The 16,217-nt window shown below is 48.2% G+C and overlaps 1 protein-coding gene across 1 annotated transcript in view; it reads left to right on the top strand.

Moving 5' to 3' along the window:
• The window catches only part of SMARCC1 (SWI/SNF related BAF chromatin remodeling complex subunit C1), a 73,488-nt gene that overhangs the window by 25,312 nt on the left and 31,959 nt on the right, over window positions 1-16,217 (top strand). Inside the window, 8 exon segments of the mRNA XM_087945998.1 lie at window positions 1,311-1,370; window positions 1,864-1,901; window positions 5,072-5,193; window positions 6,977-7,048; window positions 9,457-9,570; window positions 10,063-10,216; window positions 12,087-12,200; window positions 14,070-14,129. Coding sequence (XP_087802124.1) covers window positions 1,311-1,370; window positions 1,864-1,901; window positions 5,072-5,193; window positions 6,977-7,048; window positions 9,457-9,570; window positions 10,063-10,216; window positions 12,087-12,200; window positions 14,070-14,129 — 734 coding nt within the window.

The raw sequence follows: 16,217 nt of genomic DNA, 5'->3' as shown, positions 1-16,217 counted from the left end.
AATGAAGGAAAGGAGGAGGAGAATGAAAAGGAGGGGGAAGGAGGAGGAGGAAAGATTGTGGGGCCCTTGATGCTCTCTGAGGTGTGGGGTTTCCTTGCAGACGTTTCATGACCCAACTAGGGAACGTCATCAGTGCTAGAAGGGAGGGGTGGGGGGGTGTCATGTTTTTCTCCTTGGTATATTCCTTGATTGGAGTACTTGTTCACTGCTTGATTGTTGGTCTAGCATGCCTGGCTTGGGAATTCTGGGAGTTGAAGTCTCCAAATTTTAAAAGTTGCTGGATTCCTCCCACCCTCTATTTGCAGAATGCAGGTAATTCTCATCTTAACGACCATTCATTTAGTTACCATTTGAAGTGAAAAGGCACTGAAAGGAAAAGTGACCGAGGACCCTTTTTTCACACTTACGACCATCGCAGTCATGGGATCAAAATCAAGACACCCCCCCCACCCCCAGGCCAACCGACTGTTATTTATAACGGTCGCAGCATCCCAGGGTCAGCATGATCCCTTTCCACAACTGGGGGGCCAGATTCACTTAACGACCGTGCAACTCGCTTACCAGCTGCAGCCCTTCACTTAATGACGGTGGCAAAAGGAAAGTCTAAACTTTGGACCAATGTTCGCTTCGCAAAAATCTTGCTTAGCAGCGGAAAGATGGGCCTCCATTGTGGTCGTAAGTCGAGGACTGCCTGTACGATGGACATGGGGATGGAGGTGTTGACCTCTCAGAGAGCGATCTGGCATTCAGGTCTGGCAAACACCGGGTCGAAGATTCTGATTTGATGGAAAAAGAGCAGAGAATAAGAATTAAAATAAATTAAAATAATAAAATTAAATAAAATTAAAATAATAAAATTAAATAAATTGAACAAAATTAAGTAAAATAGAATAAAATAAAATAGAATAAAATAATACAATATAAAATAAAAATCACAATTCCATTAAAACAAAATTAAAATAATAAAATAATATAAAATAAAGTAAAATAGAATAGAATATAATAAAGTGAAAAGAATAAAATAAATAATGTAAAATATAAATTAAAGCAATAAAATTAAAATAATAAATAAAATAGAATAAAATTAAGTAAAATAAAATTAAAATAGAATAAAATATAAAATAAAATCACATAATTCAATTAAAATAATATCAAAGTAAAATTGAATAAAATAAAGGAAAAATAATAAAATAAATAATAAAATAAAAATATCATCAAATAAAATAACACAAATTAAATTTAAATGATAAAAATAATGCTATCAAATATGAAATTATATATATATACGTTGATCTTATTTCTTTTTGCAGTTAATCCGAAGAAGGACAGCGAAAACACACCAGTCAAAGGAGGTACCGTCGCAGATCTTGGTGAGACCAACTTTATTCTGGCTTTTTATTTACAGCTGGGCCTCGACTTATGACCGTTTAGCGACCGTCATTACAACAGCCCTTAAAAAAGGAACTTAGGATGGTGTTTTCCCCCTTAATGATCATCGCAGTGTCCCTTGTTCAAGCAATCAAAATTCAGCCGCTCAAACCCCTCCGACTTATCTTTACAACGGTCGCAAGTGGTCTGGGCTCTCATGATTCCCCCTTAAGCTTCGCTTCACGACCCTAGGACTAACCTCCCAAGGATGGGGATTCAACTTAATGGTGGCCAGGAACATTGTCAAACTTCACTACCGTCTCACTTAGCCACGGACAGGCTAGCCTCCATTGCAGTTGTAAGTCGAGTCCCTGCAGAAGGGAGGGCAGCCGTAGATATTGTGACATTCAGGCATTTGCTGCGCTCCGTGGTATACAACGGCGACATTGTGCGAATGACCCAAATCCGCCTCCCATTGTCTTCTTTGTCTTGCAGATGAACAAGATGACGAGACGATGACGGCCGGAGCGAAGGTTAGCCAATGTTCTTTCTCTTTAATTTTTTTTTAAAAATAATTAATTTTAATTTGCAGCCTGGAGCTTCGACTTCCCCTCAAACAAAGGCGCTGTCAGGATTCCGGCAGTTCCCCCCAATGAAATCCTGAGTCTCGAGCAAAACTTCCAAAGTATTTATGGGGAGTTAAAATGTCCGGCACCGCCTGGGTGTAGCCGACTCTGAGGCACATCATTCCTTGTCACCCTTGACCCTGGTTTCCCCCCCGCCCCCTGGGTGTATCACAATTGATATTCTCCAGTGAGACACGTCCATAGCCCAGAGTCATCAAGTCAGGCTCTCCAGTTAGAATTTTGTCCGGCAGGAACTCCAGTCACCTAGTTACTATCTTTGAAAAACTATTCATGGAATGCACTTTCGATTTCCAAGCTGCTGCACTGCTCTCCCCTCCCTTTCTGTTAGCAACTCTAAAAAGACCACAGAAATATTTTATGAGTTGACAGAAGCTGGACCTCAGCGAGGCTCCTGGACTCAGGTATGGCTGCTACCAGTTTGCCCGGATCGTGCGATCCGGTTGCTAACTGGTGGCTAATTTTAGGGACGGTTCAGCGAACCAGCAAATCCCACCCTGGCTAGCCCCCCGTCCCAGGAGTCCCCACGTGGCCAATTTTGGATCCCAGATGAATACAGGCCCACACAGAGGCTCAGGGAGGGCGAAAAACAGGCCGCCTAGAGGCTCTGGAAGACCAGAAACGGGCCTGTTTCCAGCCTCCAGAGGGCCTCTGGAGCCCGGAGAGGGTGAAAATGCCCTCCCCTGCCGTGGTGCTGGAGGCCGACTAGGCCACGCCCACCATGGCCACACACACCCCAGCAACCAGGCGGAGAACCGGTTGCTAAAATTTTGGAAGCCCCACCCCTGCCTGGACTCTAATCTTGGAGAAAAGATGGCAAAGGAAGTGGCATTTGTTTGAGTTGCAAAATAAGTTCCCCTTTTTGAAGGTTTTTTAGCTCAAGAGAAGGAGTAATCTCTCCCAGGAAATTTTGCTTTGCTTGGGCCACGCCGGGCTCTGACTGGCTTTTGGGGGTGAACTATGCACCAAATCTTCTCGTCAAAAATCATGACTCCTAACTTGAATTATGGGCAGAGGATCGGGGTGGGGGGGGAGGGAGATTTCGCAAATTGGGATATGTTGAACCTCTGATAGTTTCACTCCACGTTTGTTGAATGAAAAGGACATTTTTTGAGGGGTCCTGGGGAGTCATTTGAGGTTTTCTTGCAGACGTTTCGTGGCCCAACTAGGGAATGTCATCGGGGTTAGGAAGGAGGGAGGTTCATGAGAAGTGGGGTGGGGGGGGGACACAGAAAAAGCAGGGAGGGAGAAGGGGAAGGAAGGAAAAGAAAGGACAAAGAAGGAAGGACGGACTATGGGGCCCTTGGTGTTTCCTTGTAGATGTTTTGTGATCCAACTACGGAACATCATCAGGGCTGGAAAGGAGGGTGTTGTGGAATGGAAGAATAGGAGGAGGAGAAAGAGAGGGAGAAGGACAGGGAGAAAGAGAGAAGGAGAGAGAGGAGAAGGAAGGACCATGGGGCCCTTGGCGCTCTCTGAGCTGGGTGGTTTGCTTGCAGACGTTTCAGGACCCAGCTAGGGATCATCATTTCAGGACCCAGCTAGGGATCATCTATCATCATTGCTAGAAGGGAGAGGGTTAGGCTAGAAGGGTGTGAAGTTTCTGGAGAGGAAGAGAAGGGAAAAGAGAAAAAGAGGAAGGAAAGAAGGAAGGAAGGCCTGGGGGGTATGTGGTCCATGGTGCTCTCTGAGCTGAGTGGTTTCCTTGCAGACGTTTCATGACCCAGCTTGGGAACATCATCAGTGCTAAAAGGGAGGGAGGTTTGTGGAGAGGAGGAGGAGGGAAAAGAGGAAGGGAGGGAGGGAGGAAAAGAGGGACTGTGGGGTCTTTCATGCTCTCTGAACTGGGTAGTTTTCTTGGCAGGCTTTTCTTGATTTATTCTCTGTCGATATAAACTCTCCGCTAACACAAGCTCAGAGAGCACCAAAGACCCCACAGTCCTCCTCCTCCTTTCCAAAAACCTCTCTCTCTTCTAGCACTGATGATGTTCCCTAGTTGGGTCATGAGACGTCTGCAAGAAAACCACCCAGCTCAGAGAGCACCAAGGACCCCCAGTTCCTTCCTTCCTTCCTTCCTTCCTTCCTTCCTTCCTTCCTTCCTTCCTTCCTTCCTTCCTTCCTTCCTTCCTTCCTCCCTCCCTCCCCCTCCCTCCCTCCCTCCCTCCTTTTCTTCCTTCCCTTCCCTTCCTTTCCTCCTTTTCCTTCCACCCTTCTAACACTGATGATATTTCCTAGTTGGGTCATGAGACGTCTGCAAGAAAACCACCCAGCTCAGAGAGCACCAAGTCCCCCAGTTCCTCCCTCCCTCCCTCCCTCCCTCCTTTTCTTCCTTCCTTCCCTTCCTCCTCCCTTTCCTCCTTTTCCTTCCACCCTTCTAACACTGATGATATTTCCTAGCTGGGTCATGAGACGTCTCAGAGAAAACAACCAAATTCAGAGAGCACCCAGGACTCCACAGTCCTTCCTTCTTTCCCCCCCCCCCTTCCTTTCCTCCCTCCTTTTCCTTCCTTCCCGCACTGATGATGGTTCAATTCTGAGCAACAAATCTTCTCTTTTCTCCGAACCAATCTTGCCGGTAACCAAATCTCAGAAGACCCCGGGTACAAAGCGTCCCCCAATCTCCTCTTACATTAAGGTGCTCTCCTTCACACAATATTTATTCCTCCGACAAATGTTACCAATGTCCAGTACCTTCTTTGAGAACTGGGGGTGGGGTGGGGGGGTCAAAGTCATATAGCTCAGGAACAGGAGAAAAGAGAAGAAGGGAGAAGGGAGGAAGAGAAAAAAGAAGGGGAAGAGGAGGAGAAGGAGGAGAAAAGGGGGGGGAGGAGAAGGAGAAAAAGAAAGGAGGGGAAAAGGGAGAAGAAGAAAAAGGGGAACAGGAGGAGGAGAGAGAAGGAAAGAGAAAAAAGGAGAAGGGAGGAGGAGGAGAAAAAAAAGGGAAGAAGAGAACGAGAAGAGGGAGAAGGAGGAGAAGTGAGGACGGAGGACCAAGAGATGGAGGAAGAGGAGGAAGAAAAGAATATTGCCAACTCTTCAACTCTCTTTCTCGCCGACAGGAAGATGAAGACCCAAACAAAGGGGACCAGGGACGGTCCCTCGATGCCGGAGAAGACAACGTCACCGAACAGACCAACCACATCATAATCCCCAGCTATGCCTCCTGGTTCGACTACAATTGGTAAGCTTCCTCATTTTACGTCAAACCTTAGTGGGGTTAGTGAGGGGGTTTGGAGGGGGAAGAGGAGGAGGAAGGACTGTGGGGTCGTTGTTGCTCTCTAAACTTGGGGGTTTCCTTGTAGATGTTTCATGAGCCAACTAGGGAACGTCATCAGTGCTGGAAGGAAGGAAAGAAGGAGAGGAGGAAGGAAGGAAGGAAGGAAGGAAGGAAGGAAGGAAGGAAGGAAGGAAGGAAGGAAGGAAGGAAGGAGAGGGAAAGGAGGAAGGAAGGAATCTTGTCAATTCCATAATTGACATTATTTTCTACATGGAATGAAGGGGAGGAAGATGAGGTGGTAGAGGAAAAAGACTGTGGAGTCCTTGGTGCTCTCTGAGCCTGCTGATTTTCTTGCAGTCCTTTAATTACCAAACTAGCTGATGATGAAGTCATAATTGCTAGAAGGGAGGAGGGTTATGGAGTGGAAGACCAGGGGAAGAGGAGGGAGGGAGGAGGACTGGGAGGGCGGTTCTTATTGCTCTCTAAGCTTGGTTGTTTCCTTGCAGACATTTCATGACCCAACTAGGGAATGTCATCAGTACTGGAAGGAAGGAAGGAAAGGAAGGAAGGAAGGAAAGGAAGGAAGGAAGGAAGGAAGGAAGGAAGGAAGGAAGGAAGGAAGGAAGGAAGGAAGGAAGGAAGATGAGGAAGGAGGAGGACTGGGGTGGTCCTTGGTGCTCTCTGAGCTGGGTGTTTTCTTGCAGACAACTCGTGAACAGCATCAGTGCTAGAAGGGAGTAGCTAGGAGGGTTTCATTCTCTTTTTATAAACAGTCCCTTCCAGCACTGATACTGTTGTGGTCCACCGGAGGCCTGCGGAGCTGGCAGCAGACAGTGGGGAGGAACATGGGCCAGTTCTTGAGTCTGGGAGGACTTGGACAAGGGATTTGCGTCCGACACAGAGAGGGGGCCAGAGCCATCTGGGAGTTATGTGCTGACTCAGGAGCTTCCAGAATCTGACAACAGCAAGGCAGAGGAACAGGGGGAGCCTGTTCCCAGTGCGTGCTTGCGCAGAGGCGCCAGAAAACAAGAATAGTTAAGACCAAAGGGGCAACTCGGGAGTAAGGCTTGGAGGTGATTGGTCCCTCCCATAAGTCATAAAGGAGGAGCAAAGGGACATGAGCCTTTGCAGGAAGCAACTTTGTTTGTTCTGGTCGGTTTAAACTCTGAAGCTCCGTGTTGACTTTGTGCTCCGTTTGGCTTTGTACAGCTAATTGGCAATGTAGTCGTTGGCAGCATTTCAAGGGAGATAAAGGTGAGTGCTGATCAGCCTTATCCCGAAGGACTGTGGCAGAATTTCTGTTGGACTATTCACAATCTGTTTGGGACTCCTTACGGGCGGTGAATGCATATAATTCACAGCCATTGAAATAAAAAGAGGGTTTTTGGGACTAAGTGTGTGATTGTTACTGTCTCAGGAAGCCTTGGTCAGAACAGATACCACCTAAGTCGGGTCACGAAACTTCTGCAAGGAAATAGATTACATTTATTATTTGTGGCCGGATCTGTCCTTTTTTTTTTAATTAACAGCACAAAGCGACTTTTATATAGATTTGGCTTAATGAATCTGGCATTGTCGCCTTCGGGCTTGTCCTGCTATCCCGATGGCTGTGACTGGGGCTTCCACAGCAAGCTAGCATTGAATCCAGGTTGATCCAGGGATGATTCACAGAGCCAGCTGGGAATTTGCAAGGCCGTCTTGAACCGAACAGCAGACTGACCCGATTTCTCTTTTTCGTTTCTTCTAGCATCCATGTCATCGAACGCCGGGCGCTTCCCGAATTTTTTAACGGGAAAAACAAATCCAAGACTCCAGAAATGTAAGTTACAGAGTCGAGGGAGGGGATCTCTTATTTTCTCTTTGTCTCTCTCTGGCTCTCTCTCTCTCTCTGTCTGTCTGTCTGTCACTCTTTCTGTCTCTGTTTCTCTGTCTCTCTGTCTGTCTCTCTCTCTCTATGTGTGTATGTGTCTTTTTCTATCTGTTTCTCTTTCCCTCTGTCTCTCTTTGTCATTCTATCTCTGTCTCTCTCTCTGTCTCTGTCTCTCTCTGTGTGTGTGTGTCTCTGTCTGTCTTTTTCTTTCTCTCTCTCTTTCTGTCTGTCTCTCTTTCCCTCTCTCTGTCTCTTGTCTGTCTGTCACTCTCTGTCTTTCTCTCTCTCTCTCTCCTTCTGTCTCTCCCCTTTTGTTCCTCCTCTCCACAACACCCCCATCCCTTCTAGCACTGATTATGTTACCTAGTTGGGTCATGAAACATCTGCAAGGAAATATACCAGCTCAGAGAGTACTAAGGACCCTGTCCCCCAGTCCTCCTTCTCTTCCTCCTCCTCTACCTTTTCCTCTTCTTCCCTGTCCTCATATTCCTCCTTTCCTTCTTCCTCCTTCTCTTTGTCCTCCTCTTTTTCTTTCTCCTCCTCCTTCTCCTTGACCGAGCCTCTTCTTCTGCCAAATTTAGAGAGCACCGAACACCCCACCACCACACTCCTCCTCCTTCCTCCTCTTCCTTTTCTTCTTCTTCCTCCTCCTGTTCTTCCTCCTCCTTCTCTTGACAATCTCCCCTCCCTCCTAGCACCAATAACATTCCCTAGTTGGGTCGTGAAACATCTGCAGGGAAACTCAGAGAGCACCGAGGACCCCACAGTCCATCCATCTATCTGTCCTTCCTCCTCCTCCTCCTCCTTCTCCTCCTCCTCCTCCTCTTCCTCTTCTCCAGAAACCTCGCTCCTTCTAGCACTGATGATGTTCCCTAGTTGGGCCATGAAATGTTCACAAGAAACACCTCCCCCAAGTCAGAGCACCAAGGACCCCACAATCCTTCTCCTCTTCTTCTTTCTCCTCCTCCTCCTTTTCTTCCTCCTCCTTGAAAACTCCCTTCCCTTCTAGCATTGATGATGTTCCCTAGCTGGGTCATGACATGTCTGCGAGAAAACAACCAAATTCAGAAAGCACCCAGGACCTCATAGTCTTCCTCCCCCTCCCTTTTCTAGCACTGATGATGTTCCCTAGTTGGGTCGTGAAACATCCGCAAGAAAACCTCCCAAGTCAAAGAGTTCCAAGGACCACAGTCCCTCCTCCTCCTCCTCCTCCTCCTCCTCCTCCTCCTCCTCCAAAACCCCCTTCTCTTCTAGCACTCATAATGTTACCTAGCTGGGTCATGAAACATCTGCAAGACAAAACCCAGCTCAGGGCCAAGGACCCCACAGTCTGTCCTTCCTCCTCCTCCTCCTCCTCTACCTTTTCATCTCTTGGTAATGCCACCTACCACAATTAGCACATACATACAGTAGAGTGATAAATGTAATAAGAGTATTGTGATACAATTATGAAAAGAGTAGTTATAATTACGATGTACAACACTCTATTTAAAAGAGACTATACCGTATGACTGTGAGAATAATAGTTATAACCCGGGTGTATACCGTGATGAAGGGGGCAAGGTGGCTCAGAGGCTAAGACGCTGAGCTTGTCGATCAGAAAGGTCGGCAGTTTGGCTGTTCGAATCCCCAGTGCCACATAACAGAGTGAGCTCCCATTCCTTGTCCCAGGTTCTTGCCAACCTAGCAGTTCGAAAGCACATAAAAAATGCAAGTAGAAAAATAGGGACCCCTTTGGTGGGAAGGGAACAGCGTTCCCTGCGCCTTCGGCATTTAGTCCTGCCGGCCACATGACCACGGAGACGTCTTTGGACAGCGCTGGCTCCTCTTCGGCTTTGTAATGGCGATGAGTACCATCCCCTAGAGCCGGAAATGACTAGCACATATGTGCGAGGGAACCTTTACCTTTATTTTCAGATGATAGATAGATGGATGGATGGATGGATGGATGGATGGATGGATGGGAGAGAGAAGATAGATGGACAGACAGACAATGATGGATTGGAGAATAGACAGACAGATGATGGATGGATGGGAGAAAGAAGCTAGTTGGATAGACAGACAGACAGACGATGGATGAATGGGAGGGAATAGAGGCAGACAAACAGATGATGGATGGATGGATGGGAGAGAGAAGATAGTTAGACAAACTATGATGGATGGATGGATGTATATTTAAAAAGGACTTGACAGAGCCAGTACGCTGCTGTTGCAAAATTTGGAAATGGGATGAATAATAATGAAAAAAGTACAATAAAAGTATTTTTTTAAAAACAAGCACAATTAACGCATACAGGTAGACACCCCAACCCTCAACCTTCCTTAACTGGTTGTCTGCTTCTTTTCATATTTCCCAGATACTTAGCTTATCGCAATTTCATGATCGACACCTACCGGTTGAACCCTCAGGAATATTTGACCAGCACGGCCTGTCGAAGAAACTTAACTGGGGACGTTTGTGCCGTGATGAGGTAGTCATTGCCATGTCTGTGCGTCTGTGTTAATGTGGGGGGAGGGGGGGGGGGATGACATCATGCCTGCAGGGTCTCCTTTCATTATGCGGAGCAAGGGGATCACAGTGGCTGGGTGGGCGTGGCCATGATGAGTGTGGCCTAGTTAGCCTCCTGCACCACCCTAGGAGCGGGGGGCGCATGGGGGGCGTTTTTGCACTCCCAGGGCTTTAAAAGCTGTTCTCGAGGCCTCTGGGAGGGCGGAAACGGGCCTGGAATCTCCAGGAGGCTTGTTTGTTACCCCCGAGCCTCCACACAGACCCTGCACTTACCTGCGATCCAAAATGGGCTGCGTGGAGACTTCGGGGACAGGAGGAGGGGGCCTGCCAGCCATTGCAACTACCAGTTCGGGGAACCAGATGTAAAATTAACAACCAGTTCAACCAAACTGTGGCAAACCGGTTGCAACCCACCGCTGGTGTCGCCCCCATTCACCCATTGTCCCTCTTGTAGGGTCCACGCCTTTCTGGAGCAGTGGGGCCTGATCAATTACCAAGTGGATCCGGAAAGCCGGCCTATGGCCATGGGACCACCGCCCACCCCGCACTTCAACGTGTTGGCCGACACCCCATCCGGACTCATGCCGCTCCACCTACGCACCCCTCAGGTAAACCGTCCTTCTGCCGGTAGGTCTCTTGAGTTTCAGTTGATGGCCTTCAAGGCAGGACAAACTCCTGTCCACCTCAGAAAAACCTTACTTATTTCTGGGTTTGGCCTGACCAAACGCGGGCAAGGCAAGAAAAAATATAAAATTAAAACAAACAAACCAAAAAAAGAAATGAGTCTTAGCCACCATCTTCTATTTGAAATAATAAAGAATTGGGGGGTAAAATAAGGTACATTAATTACCACGTTTCCCCGAAAATAAGATCCTGTCTTTTTTGGGGGGGGGGGCACCAAAAAAAAGGCATCAGGTCTTATTTTTGGGGGACGTCATCCTCATTTGCATGTGTCACTCCCGGCGTCCTCCTGCGGCTGGCAAGGCTTTCCTGAAGGCCTCTGCAGCCGATAACAGAGCTCCGGATCAATCCAGAGAAAAATACTGGGAGGGTGGAATGGAGAGGAAGAGGTGGACCAGAGCTTCTCAGCATGAAGGCTGGGGGATTCTGGGAGTTGAATTCAAGCTGCCGTGGTTGAGGAACCAATGGATGGATGGAAAGAGTTCAGAGCTTCTCAACCTGAAGGCTGGGGGATTCTCCCATGAGCTGCGAAGAGCATCCAGTAGTGGGAGGTGCTTCAGTCTCTTCTGGAAAGGCTGGGCTTAAAACTCCGGGACGCTCCTCCTCCTCCTCCTCCACGGGACACCTCCCCAGCGTGTGGCAACATCAGCAGCATGGGCCACACGGGCTTCCATAGACGAAATCTGCAGAGCGGCGACTTGGGCTTCACCATCGCCCTTTGTCAGAAATTATAAAATTGATGTCTACGCCTCAGCGGACGCTTCATTTGGCAGAAGAGTCCTGCAGAGGGTCCACAGAGTTTAGGAGTGGGTTTCGATCCAGACGGAGTCCCCCCCCTAAGGACAGGCCAAGCTTTGGTATGTCCCACTTCTGGATGCTCTGAACAGCTCACGGGAGAAAGGGCGTTGGTACTTACCTGATACGCCCGTTCTCTGTGAGCTGTGAAGGGCATCCAGCCCCACCCATTTCTTTTCCGTCTGGTGGGGTTCCGTTCCGGTCAGGGATCTAGATTAGGTGATGAGTCCCAGACTTTGGCACTCACAGTCTCCACAGTTGAAAACTGTTTTGCTCATTTCTTCGGTCGCCTCCTTTTCTTTTTTTCAAATCTCTTGATTTCAGTTTTCGGCTCCTCTTCCTAATTTAGATATGACCCCTCACCTATCATTGGTATTTGTGATCTGGAAAAATATTTTATTTTTAACCTGTGGCGAGGAGGCGTAGTAGTACCGTGTTTTCCCCAAAATAAGACCCTGTCTTATTTTTATTTTGCCACCAAAAAAAGACACCAGGTCTCATTTTGCGGAGGGAATGTCATCCACTGACTAAACTTCACTTGCGCACATCGCCCCCGGCCTCTTCTTTGCTGTCAGAGGCCTTCAGGAAACTCCTCTATGCCTGGCGAGGCTTTCCGGAAGGCCTGTGCAGCCGATAGGATCAATCCAGAGCTTTATTATCAGCTCCAGAAGCCTTTAGGAAAGCCTTGCCAGCCTTGCTGGCTGCAGAGGAAATGGGCCGGCCAGGCAGGTGTCAGGGTATGCAAAGCCTGGCTACACCTGTCCAAAGGTAAGGAGTAGGGCAGCTCCACCCAAGCTTAATTTTTACCCATCCATTCTGGAGTGGGTGGGATCTTATCGTATTTTCTAAGTACTTCATGTGCATCTTTTCGGAAAGTAAACTTGATTTTGCTTATTGAGAGTTGGGTTTTTTGGCTTCCTCCTCCTTAAGGGTGTTCAGATTCTCTCCCTCCCCCCCTTCTCATTATTCTGCCTTTTTCTTTTCCTTTTTTTAAAAACTTAGATTCCTGCTTCCCAACAAATGCTGACCTTCCCAGAGAAAAACAAGGAGAAACCGATGGATCTGCAGAATTTTGGCCTCCGCACGGACATCTACTCCAAGAAAACTTTAGCCAAGGCAAGCCATGCCCCCCCCCTTTTTCTTCCTTCCTTGAGCAGGTGGAACTCCCCGCCTCTGGAAGTAGATGCTGAGCTAGAGAAACAAGATTACCTCTGTTCATAATCTTCAGTCTGAAAACTGGCTAGTGTGTAGAATGGTCAGGCTGTTTAATAAGGAAGTATTTCCTCCCAGGCAGCTGGGAAATTCGCTCGGAGAGGGAGATGATGAGCAAATCTCTCAATTGGAGGGATGATTCACACCCACACAAACACCCACCCACACAAAAACAAGCACACAGAGGGGACAGGTGGTAAGTAGGTGAGGGGGAGAGTGGGTGGATAGATAAAGTTGGTAGGTAGGGAGAGCGAGATAGCTTAAATTGATAGGTAAATAGAGATAAAAGATAACTTGGTTGGTAGGTAGATAGGTAGATTAGATAGACCAGGGGTCCCCAACCACTGGGCCGCGGACCGGTAAAGGTCCGTGGATCACTTTGTACCGGGCCGCAAAGAAAATAAAAATAAAATAAAAATGGCGGCTTTCTTCGCCTTCGGTGAATGCTGCTGGGATCGGGGATCAAGGACACAAATGAAAGAAGGGGAGGGAGGAAGCAACCAAAGCCTGTCCTACTCTCCGGCTCAGTGGCTTCGGTTTCCTCCCGCCTCGTTCCTCTCTCAGTCGCGCCTCGCTCCTCCACCAGCCCAGGAAGAAACTGCTTCAAAGAAGACTGCAGGGTGGCTTTTCCTGTCGGCGCAGCTCCTCCGAAGCGCCCGCTCACCCCCACCCGCCGCCCTCGGTTCAATCCAGTGCTCCGTTCTGCCTGCCTGCCTGCCTTCGTTTCTGGTGGTTTCGGAGCAGCTTCGGCTGAGAATAATAACTATTCGCCTCTTTTACTCAGCCAAGCTGCTCCGAAACTACCAGAAACCAAGGCAGGCAGGCAGGCAGAACGGAGCACTGGATTGAACCGAGCGAACGGGCACTTCGGGGAGCTGCGCCGACAGGAAAAGCCACCTTGCCGGCTTCCTTGAAGCAGTTTCTTCCTGGGCTGGTGGAGGAGCGAGAGAGCGACTGAGAGAGGAACGAGGCAGACACCTGAGGGATGAGGCTGAGGGAGGGAGGGCCGAGAGGCGGGGCTTCTGAGCCGTCCTGCAGGAACTTGTCCTGAGCCGCGGAGACAGCCGTGGCTGCCGCCCAGCGCTCAGTTTTGAAGGCGCTCCTCAGCCTGGCGCAGTTCCTGAATCTGCAGCTGAAACCCTCCGTTTTAAATGTCCCAATAGAAGAGAATATCTGTCGCTCAGGTTGCAATGAGGAGGCATTGGCGCTCCTGAACTTGGTGGTTTGCTGTCAGACGCGTTTATTACCCGACTAGGTAACAACATCAGATGTTACCTAGTCAGGCAATGAAACGTCTGCAAGCAAACCACCAAACTCGACTCCCTCTCCCCCCCGGTCCTTGAAAAAGTGTTTCTGCGTGAAACTGGTCCCTGGTACAAAAAAGGTTGGGGACCACTGAGATAGACGATAGATAGAGTGGATGAATGGATGGTTGGATCGATGGATGGATGATAGACAAGACAGGATAGATGGATAGACATGCACAGATGTTGGAGAGATGATAGATAGGTAGATAGATAGAATAGATAGAATGAATAGATGGATAATAGACAGATGGATAGATGCACAGATGATGTAGAGAGTTGATAGGTGGATGGATGATAGAAAGACAGGATACATGGATAGACAGATGCACAGATAATGGAGAGAGAGAGAGAGATGATAAGACAGGATGGTTAGATAAATAGATGGACAGATGATGGAGAGAGAGAGAGAGAGATTAGATTAGATATATAAATTAGATTATATATATATTTTATTTCTTCGTTCCAGAGTAAAAGCGCCAACGCTGGCCGAGAATGGACAGAACAAGAGACTCTGCTTCTGCTTGAGGTAATATTTTTGTGTGTGTGTGGTGTTTGTGTTCACCTCGTCCCTGAAAAAAGTGATTTAGCACCCTTTTTTCGAACATGAGGTCCGTCATAACATCCCCGCGGTCGCATGATCACCGTTCAGATATTCCTATTTGACAACAGTCTCAACGTTCTGGGGTTACATGATCAAAAAATCAGACACTGGGCCACCAATTTGGATTTATGACGGTCACAACACACACACACACCCTGATCAAAATTCAGACTCTGGGCCACTGACTCGTATCTACAACGGTCGCCGTGTCCCCACCATCCCCTTTTTTGCCACCTTTCTGACAAGCTGGAAGTCTGCTTCGCTTAATGACAGTGGGACTCTCTTCCCAACCGCTGGGATTCGCTTAACAACCATGGCAGGAAACGCCATAAAGCGGGGCTTTATGGAACAGATTTCTCACGTAGCAAGATAAATTTGGATGTCATACATCAAGGTCTCCCGTCAGTACGCTCAACAGTGGGCTGAATCCTCTGAATGGTGGTTAGTCAATCCTTTTCGACAAGCTCCCTTAGTTCCCTCTGGTGTGGTTGTGCATTGTGTCGCACTCCAGAGAGTGAGGTGGCCTCTTTGATTTTGGGGTAACTTTCCTTTTCTCCATTGCATATTGTATCCACACCAGCTGGGAAGGACCAAACGTGGTCTAGTTCGGTCAGTTAAACTATAATTTAGAGTCTTAACCACGAATTGTGGTTTGTAACACAGAGGGAGGAAGCTTAGAACAAAACCACCTTCCGTGTCTGACGGAAGGAGGTAGGTTGCCTCTGCTTAGCCGTCCCAAACGGATCAATAAATCCAATATCTCATCCTCCTCCTCCCATCGAATTGGATGGAGATTTAGCGGGCAGCGGTAGAGGGGAGGCGCCAAACAGACAGGTGAAAGGGGTGAAAGGAAGGAGGCGAGCTGCATTGTGGATGAGAGGCAGCTCCAATTGAGCAATGACGACGCGCCTCACTGTTCTGGCTGAAGCCAGATCTCAGGGAGGAAGGAGAGGAGGAGGTGGGAGGATGCTTGGAAAGAAAAGAGAGAGGAAGAAAAAAAGGGAAGAGGGGGGAGGAAAGAGGGAGGAAGAAGGAATGGGGAGGGGGAAGGAAGGAAAGAAAAGAGGAAGAAGAAAAAGGGGAGGAGGATGGGAGGAAAGGGGGAGGAAGAGAAGGCAGAAATAGGGAAGGAGGAAGAAGAAAGGAAGGGAGGAAAAATGTGAGGGAGGGGGGAAGAAGGAAGGAAAAGAGGGATGACGAGGGAGGAAAAGGGAGGAAGAAAAGAAGGGAGGAAAAATAGGCAAAAATGGAAGGAGGAAGAAGGAATAGAGGAGGTGGGAAGGAGGAAAAGAGGGAGGGAGGGAGGAAAAAGGAAGTAAAAAAGGGAGGGGAAGGGAGGAAAGGGCAGGAAGAAGGGAAGGGAGGAGAAATAGGAAGAAGGGGAGGGAAGAAGGAAAGAAGATGGAGGGCAGAAAGAAGGAAAAATGGGAGGGAGGAGGAAGGGAAGGGAGGAGAAATAGGAAAGAAGGGAAAGAAGGAGAAAGGAAGAAAAGGGAAGGGACGAGGGGGGCAAGAAGGAAAAGAGAGAGGGGAAGGGAGGGAAGGATGGAAGAAAGAAGGAAGGGGAAGGAGAAGAAAGGTAGAAGAGAAGGAAGCGAAAGAAGAAAGGAAAGGGAGAAGGGAGGGCAGGAAAGAAAAAGAAGGAAAGGAAAAAGGAGCAGTCGAAAAATGGGGAAGGAGGGAGAAAAGAGGAAAGAGGAAGGAAAAGAGAGCGATGGAAGAAAGAAGGAAGTGGGGAAGGAGAAGAAAAAGGAAAGGGAGAAGGGAGAGCAGACAGGAAAAACAAGGAAAGATGGAAAGAAAAGGGGAGCAATGGACGAAACAAGGAAGAGAAAGAGGAATCGAGAAGAAAGGAAAGAAGGAGGGGAGGGGAGGAATGAGAAAAAAAGGGATGGAAGGCAAGAAGGGAGGGCTGGTAGGGAAAGAAGAGATGGCCTCCGGATGAAAGGAGAAGAAGGTTCAGAATTCAAAGAAAGTTGGAAGGAAGGAAGGGGGAAGCATCCTCCAGTCAAG

This window comes from Notechis scutatus, chromosome Z (genome assembly GCF_049901735.1).
Source record: "Notechis scutatus isolate UNSWTSFEM ecotype Mainland chromosome Z, rNotScu1.2, whole genome shotgun sequence".
NCBI lineage: Eukaryota > Metazoa > Chordata > Lepidosauria > Squamata > Elapidae > Notechis > Notechis scutatus.
This window is presented reverse-complemented; position numbering and strand designations above follow the sequence as displayed.